We start from the raw sequence: 13305 nt of genomic DNA, 5'->3' as shown, positions 1-13305 counted from the left end.
GTACAGACCCAAGGTAATTAAGAACAATTGTTTTAGATTTTAAAAGTTCCATGGCCACAGCATCAGTTTATGAACCGCCAGTGAGACCAGAAATATTTATAATTTGTTTAGAGAGGTTTTGAGAGTTTGGATTCAGCTCTTGTTGCATAGTCTTGCATTCAGTTTGAATGAACGTGCTGTCTTTAACACACTGAAATTTATGTCAAACTATTTGAGTTTTAACATCCCTCTTGTTTTGATTTGGATGTATTGTTAAACAGTGTCAATCCCAGAAGTGAGTGCCATATTATGAGTGCATTAATTGAGTTAAAGTTCAGTACAGAATTACTGAATCCTTTCAGAAAGCTTCTTCCTTCCTGCTCCAACATTATTATGTACATTAACAGCTGAAATGCCCTCATTAGTTCAAACACTCACAACAAGGGGAAATTGTAAATATGTCATTTATCTTCTGGCACATTTTCATCCCTTTATCAACTGGCCTTGTACTGCCACTGCAAACCTTTTGTTCTATGTGCGGCATGAATTTGTTCTATCAAATGTGTACTCATTTGTGTGTCATTACATTACACTCATTTTGGGGTCTTGCTCAAGGACTAGAGGAGCAGGGGGTTAAACCACCAACTCCTTTAATTAATGGAAGGTTGTTCTAGTTCTTCTATGTGTAATTGGTGTTACATTTTGTACTAATCAGCAGGTTACAGACATTTGCAAAGTGTTTCCTTTCTCACTTTGTGAAACAAACTGATTTATTTACTCTGGCTAATGTGCCGTTCAACCAGGAAGTCAAACCATTCTTAATGACTTTCTTTAAGTGGAGAAAGATGTGGAGAAAGACAAAGTAGTAATTTTCTTCTCCTAAAGACCGTACTAAGAATAAGAATAAGAATAAGACATCATGCCCGACAGAAATCTCAGGTTCCAACAACTTTACAACACTTTCCTACTGTTTAAAACAGAAGCCAGTCACACAAAAACTCATGCATGAAAGCAAAATGTTTGTTCTCCGACAGACTGGACATTTTTGTTTTCTCTCAACTTATGTTTTGGCTGCTTTCACTTTCCTATTTTCATCAATAAGTTCAGTCAGCGAACAAGTGACAAAGCGAGTGAAAACAAGATGAAATATTCAACATATGATGAAACTGCGCTCCATGTGTGATCAAAAGGCTGCACTGAAATGCTCCTGTGTTTATGATGGATCTTCCAGTCACAGATGCAGAAACACATTCACACCCGCATGTATACATGCTCACACTCATAATGCTTAAATCATGTTCAGTAACATTTGTATTATGTAATGTAACATATTAGTTCAAAATAGTAAGTGGCTTTCAATTATTATGACTAAACTGATTAGTAACGAACATCTGAAAATAATCTATATTGTCCTAAAAATACACAAAACGTTTGCATTTAGAGTGCATGTCATGAATCAAAATGTAGTTACTAAATAAAAGAAATAGGATTAAATCAGATTCCAGGAATTTATGATCAAGATGAGCTAAAGTAAATGTTTTCTCAAATCATTTTCTCTACATTTAATTAATCAAATGACAGACTGTAGTGTGCAGAAGTTATTCTTATTTGTTGACCTTTTTCAAAATTTTGAAATAAACCGGTCATATTTGACAGGACACATGGAGCAAAAACACTGAATTCCTTTAAATAGATTGTGCAGATGTGATATACAAATATTAACTGATAAATATTCACTAGTTCTTGTGAGACGAAAAATAACCAATATAAGCTTTTATTGTTACATTTCCATGTGTTAATGCCATTTTTTCAAGGAATCACAAATGGCTGCACTGACAAGTCATCTCCACTAGGAGGCGATGTTATTATAGAATAGAGTTCCTGCTCTTTGCTTCCTTTCTGCCAATATCTCTCTGCAGGATTTGAGATTAAAAAATAATCAGGTTGCAGGTGGACTGTGGTGCAGTCCAGTGGGAAACAACGGGAATTAAATTCCTCTTGAAGGTTGGTCGAGGGAGGATAGAAAGCTGACAGAACAAAGACAAAGGGAAGTAAACTAAGTGACAATCCAGCATGTACTGTAGGTGTTTGTGTGTCTTTGAATGTGTTTATGTTTGTGTGATATCAAGGAGCCTTAAGCAGGAGAGGGAGCGAAAAGGAAATCAATAAGGTTTAAATTACTGTAGATTGCAGGCTGGGCTGATTATGTGTGTACCCAGTCTTGTTTGTCTTATGCTGAGATAGCATCATACACAGGAAGTTGTCTCTAGAGGGAGGAGGCCCTGTTGGACACAGCTCAGCATCCTGCCTGCTGCTGTCCTCCCTGGGATCAGAGAGACCACGCAAGTTCATAAAGAGTGAGTAAATCTGTGATGTACTGTTGGTTTACAAATGTGATTTCTGTGAATCAAGAAGACAGAAAATCTACTTTCTCCATTCTGCCGATCACATATTTGTTTGTTCATATTTGTATTATTTTTTTAACAAGAAAACTCTTAATCTCTGCTTTACTAAATCATATGCATTTTGTAAGAAACCAAGCATTTACCAATACCTGGGTTGGGTGCACTCTGTCTGGTTACATTTGTAAAGTAAACCACAATATTCAGCTACTAATTCAATGAATAATGAATCACCATCACCAAGAGAGTCATACCTGCATGTTTCCAGTTTAGAAGCATGTTGATGTCAAGACCGTACACGACGACATCCGAGGAGCCCTTTTTTTCATGATGGATTTTCCCTTTGAAGTTGTATCAGATCTGGCTATGACACAAGAGACGAAGACAGCTGCAGGGAAAAGTTGAGACCGGGGAAGAAGCTGATGAACGATGAACATGACAGCAGGGAGGATGAAGGGGGAAAGAGGAGTTCAGGGGAGGAAAGACTGGTGGAAATGATGAATCCACATTGTAAAAGTAATGAGGAGAGTGGTATCCCAGGGGATGGACAATAAAAATATAGTTAGGCTTCTGTCAAGCAAAGCCGATCATCCTATCAAACCTATCATCTACGCAGATTTATTACCATGGGTCCTTGAATTTGATTTGCAGCCTTATTTTCTAGCCTAATTAAAACACAGTCAATTTAATTCACATATTTAGTTGCCAAATGTCCTAAGGACACATATAATTAAGTATGCTTATGCATGTGTGTGAGAATATGAAATAGACTTTTTATTAGTTCCTATATCTTACTTAGTGTTTCTTTTTGTGCATCTTTCAATAGTGATGGGGACTTCAAGTGTGTTCCCTTCTCCAAATGATCTAACAATCTTAAATGCATGGGTCAAAACCTCTGCATTACACAGTAGTCTGATACACTTTTAAAAGACAATCCACAGGTGGGAGATAACGCTGTCATTATGGAGTGTGGAGCACTGTGAAGTTTGAGTTACAGGGTGTCTTTGGTGCTCTGGGATGTGATGGGGGTAAAGAAATGTATGAGAAAATCATGTGCAACAACATGAGGGAGGGGGAGACAATAAGCTCGACTCAGAGCAGGAGGGAGGATTTTGGCTAAAGAGAAGGGTGTGTGTGGGTGAAAACAGGACGTAATGGTATGGAAAAGACAGAGAGTGGGTGGGTATGGGTGTGTGCTAGGGAGTTGGTATAAAAGCTCCCTCTCTCACTCGCACTTCCATATCTCCTGTGTATTTTTTTTAGGGGTGTGGTGTGTGTGTGTGTGTGTGTGCGCGTGTGTTTAAAAGACAAGAGGAGTGTTTGTGACCTTGCAGTATAGAGGACTGTTAACCTCCCTAGGATGTGTAAGTTGTTAGTGGTGATCTCAGTGCTGGTGGCACTCTGCTCTCTAGGGAGTGTGGATTCTTCAGCTTATGACAAGATAGTCACCCACAGTCGCATACGGGCCAGGAAAGAAGGGTAAGGAGATGGGATGTGGGGGAGGGAGGGATAGAGAGATTGTGTGAGGGGAAAGAGAAGTGAGGTGACACATGCCAAACTAAGAGAACAATGTAGCAGCTGTTTTCAGTTTCTTATATAGCAGATACGTGGTTATTTTAACAACCCTGATCAACATGTTTGTTAACATTTGTCTGCCGATGTAATTTATGAAAATTGCACATTTAGAAACACGCTGACCATATCTATATCAATATAAAGTGATATAAATGTCAGGTTGTATATCCCTGCTATGGTTTAAGGTGGTTTGAATCACAAAGAGCACTCGATCATGATTTCAGAAACAGGTCAGCCACATTGATAAAAATATTGATTCAAGCCATAATGGAAAATTCAATATTGTCTCTGACATTCATTCACTCTTTTGCTGTAAATAATGTGCCCAATTTGCTGTTTGAAATTGATTCTGAGTTAGAATTTGTCATTTAAGTTAAAGGAAGTATCTTTTTAAAGGGCTTTCACTAGCTTTCTGAAATTACTATTAATTAGATTAACATAAGCATTTAAAGTATAAGGTTCATATTAGCAGTTTCCTTAAACACAGTGAAAGCATTCATCGTTAAGAAGCACTTTACATAAGCTTTGGCATGTATAAATACAATTTTTCTTATCGTTCTTCCTTCTTTACTTGACCTGTCTTTCTCCTCTTCCACCCTCACACACTCCCTGCCTCACCCTTTCCTTTCATACCCCTGCTTCTCCCTCATCACCCATCCTCCTCCTCCCCTCCCTTCTCTTACAGACCCAATGTGTGCGCTCTGCAGCAGGTCCAGGGGACTAAAAAGAAATACTTCAGCACATGTAGGAACTGGTACAAAGGCTCCATCTGTGGAAAGAAAACGTAAGTCTTTACCAAAAGATTGAATGGATATAATTGCTAGATGTTTTTATTTTATCTTTTTTTTATTTGCCTATTATTTGCACAGAACCCAAATGACCTTACCCAAAGTGCAAACCACTCCCTGCTTCCACACAACCTGCACATAGACAGGAGTATTTCAGATAAGCATCTGTACGTTTCGGTACTTATGTATTTCATCCTGCGCCCACCTCATCACTTGTTGGCCCTTTTGTTTATTAGCAGCAGAGGTTAGCTCTGTGTGAGTTGCCTGATCCCTCAGGCTCTTTCCTTCTTAACACGTAGCTGTCTCACTTTCTTCACTGAACCTTGATAAAAAAAAGACACAGGGTCCATGATAATGATGATTGAATATTTAAATTTCAAACATTTTTAGGATTTTAGGGATTTCATAAACATGGAAAGAGAGAAGACCCAAAGTGCAGCATATTATTTCTTATGTTTCATATTATATATATATATATATATATATATATATATATATATATACAGCATATCCAGTATATGTTTTTGTCCTCATCCACCCCTCCTCTCAAGTCTGGGCAGCCTGTGTTTGCTCTATTGTGGGCCTGTTGACAGTGATTGATACCCCTCCGAACACGTTTGTGGTGTGTGTGTGTGTGTGTGTGTGTGTGTGTGTGTGTGTGTGTGTGTGTGTGTGTGTGTGTGTGTGTGTGTGTGTGTGTGTGTGTGTGTGTGTGTGTGTGTGTGTGTGTGCAGTTGGGCGAAACAGAGGATGTATTGCAGCTCTAGTTTAACTAGATTTGGATTCTAGTGTGTAGTTTTTGATTTTTCAATTTGTGCTGTATGTGTGTGCATGCAAAAGTGTGTGTATGTGTCTTATAATGACTTTTGAAACTTTTTATTCTGAGGCAAATTACCATGCATTGTGTGAGCTGTTAAGAACTGTGCTAAGGTCATTTTAATAGTACTAGTTTAAGTGGAGAGTTTTCTGTCCCACTGCGGGACTGCAGCTGTTTTAGAATTCATATTTTTTTGCTGGTTGAAAAATGCCAAATATAAAGATAGCAGTAAGCCAAAATTGTGCTACCAGCAGAGAGTGCATGAATGATAGATATTTGAACTTCGTAAGAACATTTAACATATGTGGGCTTGTTGTTGATGAATGGAGTGTAATATTTTCTTGTGAGTAATTATTAGAGTAAAAAATAAATGAAAATATGAAATATAGCCGCTGATGTTTTGATGGCGTGTAAGGCTCGACTGGAGCTGTGCACACACATGCACAGAACAGACAAGCACACACACACACACACACACACACACACACAGACCTTTTAGTCATGCAATAAGCTGTGTTAGCGCTGTGGAGATGTGCGAGACTCGGATGAGCCTGAAAATGAGATGAGAGAGAGAATTGATAAAAGAGTGAGTCATGTTCTGCCAACACAATACAGCGATCTACTACTGAGATAATTTTACATGGAACCACACAGCAATTACTTAAAAAAGACAAGATAATATAACACGAGGGAACATAGCAGGAAGGTAATGAGGGTTTTCAAAGGTACCAAACACGTTTAATTGTTTTTGTCTGTCCTCAGGGATGGACTGGGGCTAAAAAACAGCCCTGGACTTTCTCCCAAATAGGCCCATCATCCGGCCATTCGCCCGTAGCCGTGCACGACAGACACTAGCCAGGATGTCCTGATACTATGCCACAATACTGTAGCCTATCAGACAAGGTATTCACAGCAAGTAACATCTCAAAACCAATGATGAGAATTGGGGTTGTGTTTATTAATGAAGCCTCAGTCTTCAAATAAAACTAAAAATGTACAATGCCATTACATCTGCATTGAAAATAAAATACAAATACAGAAATGTCACTGGCTACAGAAACCCCAAATTACACAAACTTGTAATTATAAAACAGTACAGAGTATTACTGACAACACTTTCAGAGATACTTGCTGTACCTGAACAGAGATATTCTGTAGGCCTATACCCAAACTACACTGAGAGTGTTAGTTACTATATACTATAACTATTCAAATATAAATGTATATAACAAGTGTTGCTTTGTGTTAAAGAATTAGCATTGAATAACCTATTTAATATTTTCTCAATGACATATTACATTTTTGATTCATGTTAAGGCTGTGAAATGATGAAAATGACGAGGCCCTATCAATTTTGTCTGTGAAGCTTTCACAAACAACCACCAGGTCTTTGCCAGTTCAACAATAGTAAACACAAATATGAAAGACAAGGAAAAACTGCACTCTGATGGAAGACAGACAGAAAGAGCAAGCTAGGATTTTTTGGTTAAACTTTTGGTTAAATTTGGTGAATTATTTAGCCCCCTTCCCTGTTTGTTATCACGTTTAGAGTGGTATCAATGCATGCCTGATGTTTTCCCGTTTAATTTAATACCATAGTCTTCATCCTAGCAGCAAAAGTGAGCTCACTACAACCTCTCATATACAACCAAGTGAAATCGCGGTCAACCCACGATTAATTTCTAACGCGTTTAATGTTTCAAATTAACCTAACAGAAATTATTAAATACGTTAAGTTTGACAGCACTAAATGGCACGATCATTTTCATAATCATGATTGTAAGAAATCTATAAAAGACGTGTTCGTTTGATTTCTGAGGAGGAAGGAGAGGCTGGGGTTGAATTGAAAGATTAAGCAAAAGATTTAATGAACAACACGATGAAAACGACAGTCAAAACACAATCAAACATAAAACATGAAACACTGCCAGCAGTGGACTGAAATGACATGCCTCCTCTTCAGGAATTACATCAATCAGTCCTGAAACATGACAAAACAAATACACTGTAAAACAGCGGTCTGACAAACTGCTTCCCCTTGCGGGGTCACCGTTGCAGCCATGCGACATGACAAAACAATACACTGTAAACAGCGGACTTCAACATGCTTCCCCTTGCGGGGTCACAGTTGAAGCGCTGGGATCATCTCAGGATCCAAATTATATTCCTGTCTCTCAGGATAAGGACACACCTCTGAATTTCAGGTCACAGACTAAGGTTGTTTATCATGGTAGTGTCAATTCTACAGAGATATGCATTTCCTTTGTTCTAACCCAGTCTGGCCCCGCAGGGAGTGGCTCCCCAAAAGTTGTTTAAAGTGATGGTTCGGAGTAATTTCACCCTAGGGTCCTTTGCACCATGATCTCGAGCCAAACACCCCCCAGAAGCTTTTTTCACCTGGGTCGAACATTGGGAGCGTTAGCGTAGCGTAGCGTTATCAGCTGAATAGCTTAGCGCAGAGGCTAATGGATCCGAAGTGTCTCTTAACATTACCCCACTAATAATGCCCGAAATGATACCAAACGTCTACAGTAGTACAAATAGGTTATGCACTCATAAAACGATGGATTGTAAAATTTGTAAGTACACCAGAAGTTTATGTAAATAACACTTGCCTGCTGGCTTCTGCTGCTGCTGCTGCTGTTACTACCGGGCAGTAAGAGTGCTTAGGGACATCTACAAATTACAACACCGAAAAGAGATGCAACAAAAATATTTATTAATTTAATGATTAAATAAGGTAATGTCTCCAAACTTACCTTAATTATTACTTGTTACTTGCTAGTTATACTACAGCACTTACTTTAAAAAATAAGTTAAATTAAAAAATATTTTTGTTGCATCTCTTTCGTTGTAATTATTGTAGATGTCCCTAAGCACTCGTCTTACACAGCAACAACAACAGCAGAGAGCAGAAGCCAGCAGGCAAGTGTTATTTACATAACCTCTGGTGTACTTACAAACTTTACAATCCATCGTTTTGAGTGCATAACCTATATATATAGTGTAAGACCGGGAAAGAAATTAGCCAGTCCATTAACCTGGCATTCAGCGACTAACGCTACTCACGCCTACTCCCAATGTTCACCCAGGCGAATAACTTTGTGAAATAATACTCGAACCATCACTTTAAAGGTCCCATGACATGGTGCTCTTTGGATGCTTTTATATAGACCTTAGTGGTCCCCTAATACTGTATCTGAAGTCTCTTTCCCGAAATTCAGCTTTGGTGCAGAACTACAGCCACTAGAGCCAGTCCTTCAATGAGCTTTCCTTAGGATGTGCCATTTCTGTGTCTGAAGCTATTGAGGAGGAGAGTGGGAGTGGCAAGGTGGATGGTGGGGGTGTGGCCTTGACCAACTGCCACTTTTCTCGTTTGAAAGCCATGATGTCTCTCTCTCATGGGTTGGCCAAATTCTCTGGGCGGGCAAAGCAGAGAAAGGGGAGGTAACCTTGCTTGTTATGACCTCATAACAAGCAGATTCCAAAACGGCCTCATAAAAAAAACCTCATAAAGTGAAATTTTCATGCCATGGGACCTTTAAACAATAAGTCTTCTAGAGCATCTACATTAATGCTAAATAACAGACATGACCTAATCAATTCTTTAGAAGCTTCAGAAGGTGTGAGCCAGACAAATGCTGATTAGGCTTAATCAGTATTGAAACATTCCTTCACTCAGTCACACAACAGTTTACATTTTTTAAGTTACATTTTTTACCTAAAAGTATATTGTACTAAAACATAAGCATGGTTTTAACTTTTTTTATCTTCAACAGTCCACCCTTTCACACCTTAAAAAGGTGTAAATATCACTATAAAAGTTACTGAACAAAAATGTAGACATTAGCAAAGTTGTAAGAACTAAATCATAATTTATAAAAGAAATTCATGTCCTCTGACCTCATCATCTGACTCCTCATCTTGTATCAAGAAGGTTATTTCTCTAACACGTAATTAAATCAGAAGATATTAAAAGTTGTTGACCAGGTAAAAATAATGGAAGGGAAAACATCTTAGAAATCAAAGAAAACAAAAACAAATTCAACTTTCCACACTGCACAAGTAATAACTGGTCTCAAATCTGTAATGCAATCAGATGGGTTGAAATCTATTCAATGGCAAATCTGGGGAAATGGTGTAAGCTATGTGAAAGCACAGAGAGCAGCTGACAGCAATGTCCATTGTTGCAAAAGCTGCAGTATCAGTCCAGATTTTTGAAAGTTTCATGTTAAATTTTGTCCAATGTGGAAAGAAAGTCTCTGGGGACAAAATCTCAGATTGCTGCTGGTTCATTCTCATGCACCCAGCACCAGGCAGTAACGTCACCAAAAACCTTAGCAGGCTATAGCGCACTCTTGACGTCAAATTTGCGCGCCTAGCTTGGCTGCAGCTGCCTTTAAAAAATGCCCTCATCCTTTCTGTCCGAAGAATTGGCTGAGAATTCTGGCCCTTTAACAGTTGAATGGAAATTGACAGATCAGAGGGAGCCCAGGGTCTCCTTGTGGATTTACCGCTGACCCAATTCTCCTCACTCCCCTTGTTGGCGTTGGTAAACCATGTCTTGACACCTGTGGATGTCATCACTGGTCTCTCCCTCCTTATCTCATGATGCACACTCATGTTGAGCTGACTATGCAATTCGCTAAGATAGGGATAAAGGCAGCCTATAAGTTTCCTGCTCCTGGCACTTACCAGTATTGCTGATGTGAAATTAACTCACGTCTAATGACTCTAACTCTTCTTCTTCAGTTTTATTTTTACACGTAGCATATAAGTGATTGTATTTGCGCCCCCTGCTGTTGGCTGTTAATATCGCTGTAATAGACTTTTTTTTTTGTGCCGACGGCCGTCGGTTGGACAGCCGTTCTGGACTTTTCTGGAACGCACAGATTGTCAGTCCGTCCCTGTCTGTCCTTGGTATAAATCAGTTAAAACAACTATAAAGAAGTGTATTAAGTTCAATAAAACTTACTAGGGTTAGTTGTCATGTTAAATAATGTCTGCCTTCAGAAACAAACAAACACAAACACAGCTTAATTGTTAAGAAATGTGAATTCCTCTACATTTCACTGTTTTGACTTTTAGCAAATTGAGACTGAAACATGAAACCATATAAACCATGAATTACAGTATACACAGATCCATCAAATATATTCTACTGCACTATGTGGGTTAAAAGTATTAATGTTCCACCAGCAAGCAAATTACAATGAGCAAAATAACATTATGAAGAAAACAGACAAAGAACCTAAGCCATGTCAGAAAAATCTTGCTTTTTTCTCTCCTTCTGTCTGTTGTCACAGTGAGGACATTGTTCAGCAGCAGTGGAGGAAATCCACTCAGCTGTGATTATATCTGAGTTGGATTTGGTGTTGATGAAAGATTAGGAAAGGGTGTTTGAGTCTACAGTATGGCTAATCTGGACCTTCTAGTGTACACTGCAGGTTGGTGTGCGAACAAGCTGGTGTTTAAACAAGTCTTGAGGGTGCAGCAGTTGAGGTAATACCTGGGAATCTCTGAGAAACCACTATTGCAAGAAACAAATAATGTTACTGTGAGTTAAACCTGCAATGTGTTGCTCTAAGTCTCTACTCTGGAGTTGAGTGATATCATGGAGATTTCTTAATGCCTTCATTTCCACAAAGAACTCTTGAAGTGCGTTGCTGGAGGTTCAGGTGGAAGCGATTTTCTTCAAAGTGATGTGCTGAAGGTGGCGACACAACATGCAGGGAGCACAGGATATGTGCTTAATTTTTGGTTAAACCATTATAATGTCGGAAAAGTGTTAAAGTGCATTTCCACATATAAAAAAGGAAAAGGTTGGCACGATATTCAGAAAGCCATTGGCACTAAAGGAAAGAAAAAACACTGGGACACAAGAGACATTGTTACTGTAATTGTTACTTATAAAACGGACAACAGACAACCCCACCTAGTGTTTTTGTGTGTGTGTGTGTGTGTGTGTGTGTGTGTGTGTGTGTGTGTGTGTGTGTGTGTGTGTGTGTGTTTATGCCCTGTGCCACATCTCCTCATCTGGAAGCCACATTGAACTGGTTCATGCAGTGACACTGCCAAAGGCCTGGTTTGCAGTGTGCTGGCTAGTTATCCCTCTCTGGTCTATACTGCATCCATTATCCTGTCAGAGCACAGCCGGGGAACACTGACTTCATACCTTCCCAACAGCCAGCTGTGCATGGATATTTATGTATTTTGCATTATAACAATTATTGTCAACGCATTGAATGATTGCAATATAATGCAATGGCTGTGTGCACAAAAAGAGCAAATTCAAGGTATAGTATAACCGTACACATTAAACACACAAATGCTGATTAAAGTAGATTAGAGCGGTTTGCCAAAACATGTGAGTCATTTTTGGGAGTTGGGAGAAAGTGAGTGATGCTGCTTTTGTGTGTGTGTGTGTGTGTGTGTATGTGTGTGTGTGGCAATAAGGGGGTGATTTGTTCTTGCATAATATAGCACTACTGTTCATTTCTGAAAGGAAAGAAAACCCTTACAGTACTTGTTTTGGACGTGAACCCTGTAGAGAAAGCACAGAGTTCATATAGAAATGGGAAAACAGAAAGCAGGAAACCTTAAATCTCTGCTCCAAACCTAACACACAGCCTCAAACACACAGAAAGCTCCAACTGAAACCCATTAATTCCTTCGGGTTAAACGCTAATTAAATTTATTCCAGAATTCAGGAACTACATTGCTGTTTCTGTGGTGGCTCATTGTTCAGTGTCCAATGTTGACTCACTACTAGTTTGTCTGCATCGTGGAAGATTTGTGTTAGCTTGGGATAAATCCCAATAAAATGTCTGAATGTTTGATTACCATCTATGGTTCACTTTCAGCAAAACTCTACTTGTTAAACATTATTTATTCCTCCATTAAACCTGAATTTTATAGAATACTCACTTGTGGCTCGCACTGTCAATTTTCTTACACCTCATTCTGTCATTCATAACATTGCAATAAAGTGCAACTTCCTGTAAACCATATGACCAATTGAGGAGCATGGGTCAGCTCAGGTCCTCCCAGCTTCCTGCCAGGATGTTTCTACTTCTTTGATCTCTGTTTTCCCAAATGTTCATAAGCTGCTCCTTCCATCCACAATCTAAATCAATCACAAGGTCACAAGAAGTCAACTGTATGTCAAGATTTTGTTTTACTTGGAGACTTCCTTGAAATTTAGATTAATGGCAAAGAGAAAGTCTAGGGGGGCGGCAGGCACCGCTGTCTGGATTTCATGTTAACATACTTACATTATCTAGATGAATATAAAGTATTCTGCTAAGCTCTGATTTCCATAGGAATGCGGTAGCTGCCTTTATGTTTCTGAGACTATGCCTGTAGAAATAATCCTTTACATGTGTTATTCAACAATCATTTTAAAATATTTATAATGTATAGCTTGGAACTGTTGAGCTAGAGGTTTGCTTACTTATTTCTTTTTCATTTGCTGGGTTTATTGCTGTTGCATGAGATATTGGAAATTATGTCGGCTGGCTCTCTTGAAGCAAGTGTCTCGGGCTAGTTTTTCTTTCTGTGTCCAGTCCAGCTTTTCTCTGTTATTGCGCCTGATGGGAGTTGCACACACTCGCCAGTTTTCTTGTGGAAGTGTTTAATGAACCACTTTCTTGTTATTGGTGTTTTTATTCTTTTTTTTATTCTCCTTGACTTGCTTGCATCACTTCTTCTGCCTGACTTTTAAATGTGCTTTGCCCAATGATGG

At 38.9% G+C, this 13305-nt stretch overlaps 1 protein-coding gene across 3 annotated transcripts in view; it reads left to right on the top strand.

The window, feature by feature from the left end:
• The first annotated feature begins 2190 nt into the window (after positions 1–2190).
• The window catches only part of LOC120544440 (periostin-like), a 32991-nt gene continuing 21876 nt past the window's right edge, over positions 2191–13305 (top strand). For 2 of the 3 annotated variants that reach the window (XM_039778182.1, XM_039778181.1), the window contains exons 1-2: positions 3617–3860; positions 4642–4740. In XM_039778182.1, the coding sequence (XP_039634116.1) occupies positions 3742–3860; positions 4642–4740 (218 nt within the window). In that variant the 5' untranslated portion in view covers positions 3617–3741. Of the gene's footprint in view, positions 2337–3616; positions 3861–4641; positions 4741–13305 lie in introns of those variants that run through there. The other variant, XM_039778183.1, reaches the window with a different exon arrangement.

This window comes from Perca fluviatilis, chromosome 16, assembly GCF_010015445.1.
Source record: "Perca fluviatilis chromosome 16, GENO_Pfluv_1.0, whole genome shotgun sequence".
In the NCBI taxonomy this organism is placed as follows: Eukaryota; Metazoa; Chordata; class Actinopteri; order Perciformes; family Percidae; genus Perca; species Perca fluviatilis.
Note: the sequence above shows the minus strand (reverse complement) of the source record. Positions and strands in the feature narration are given on the sequence as shown.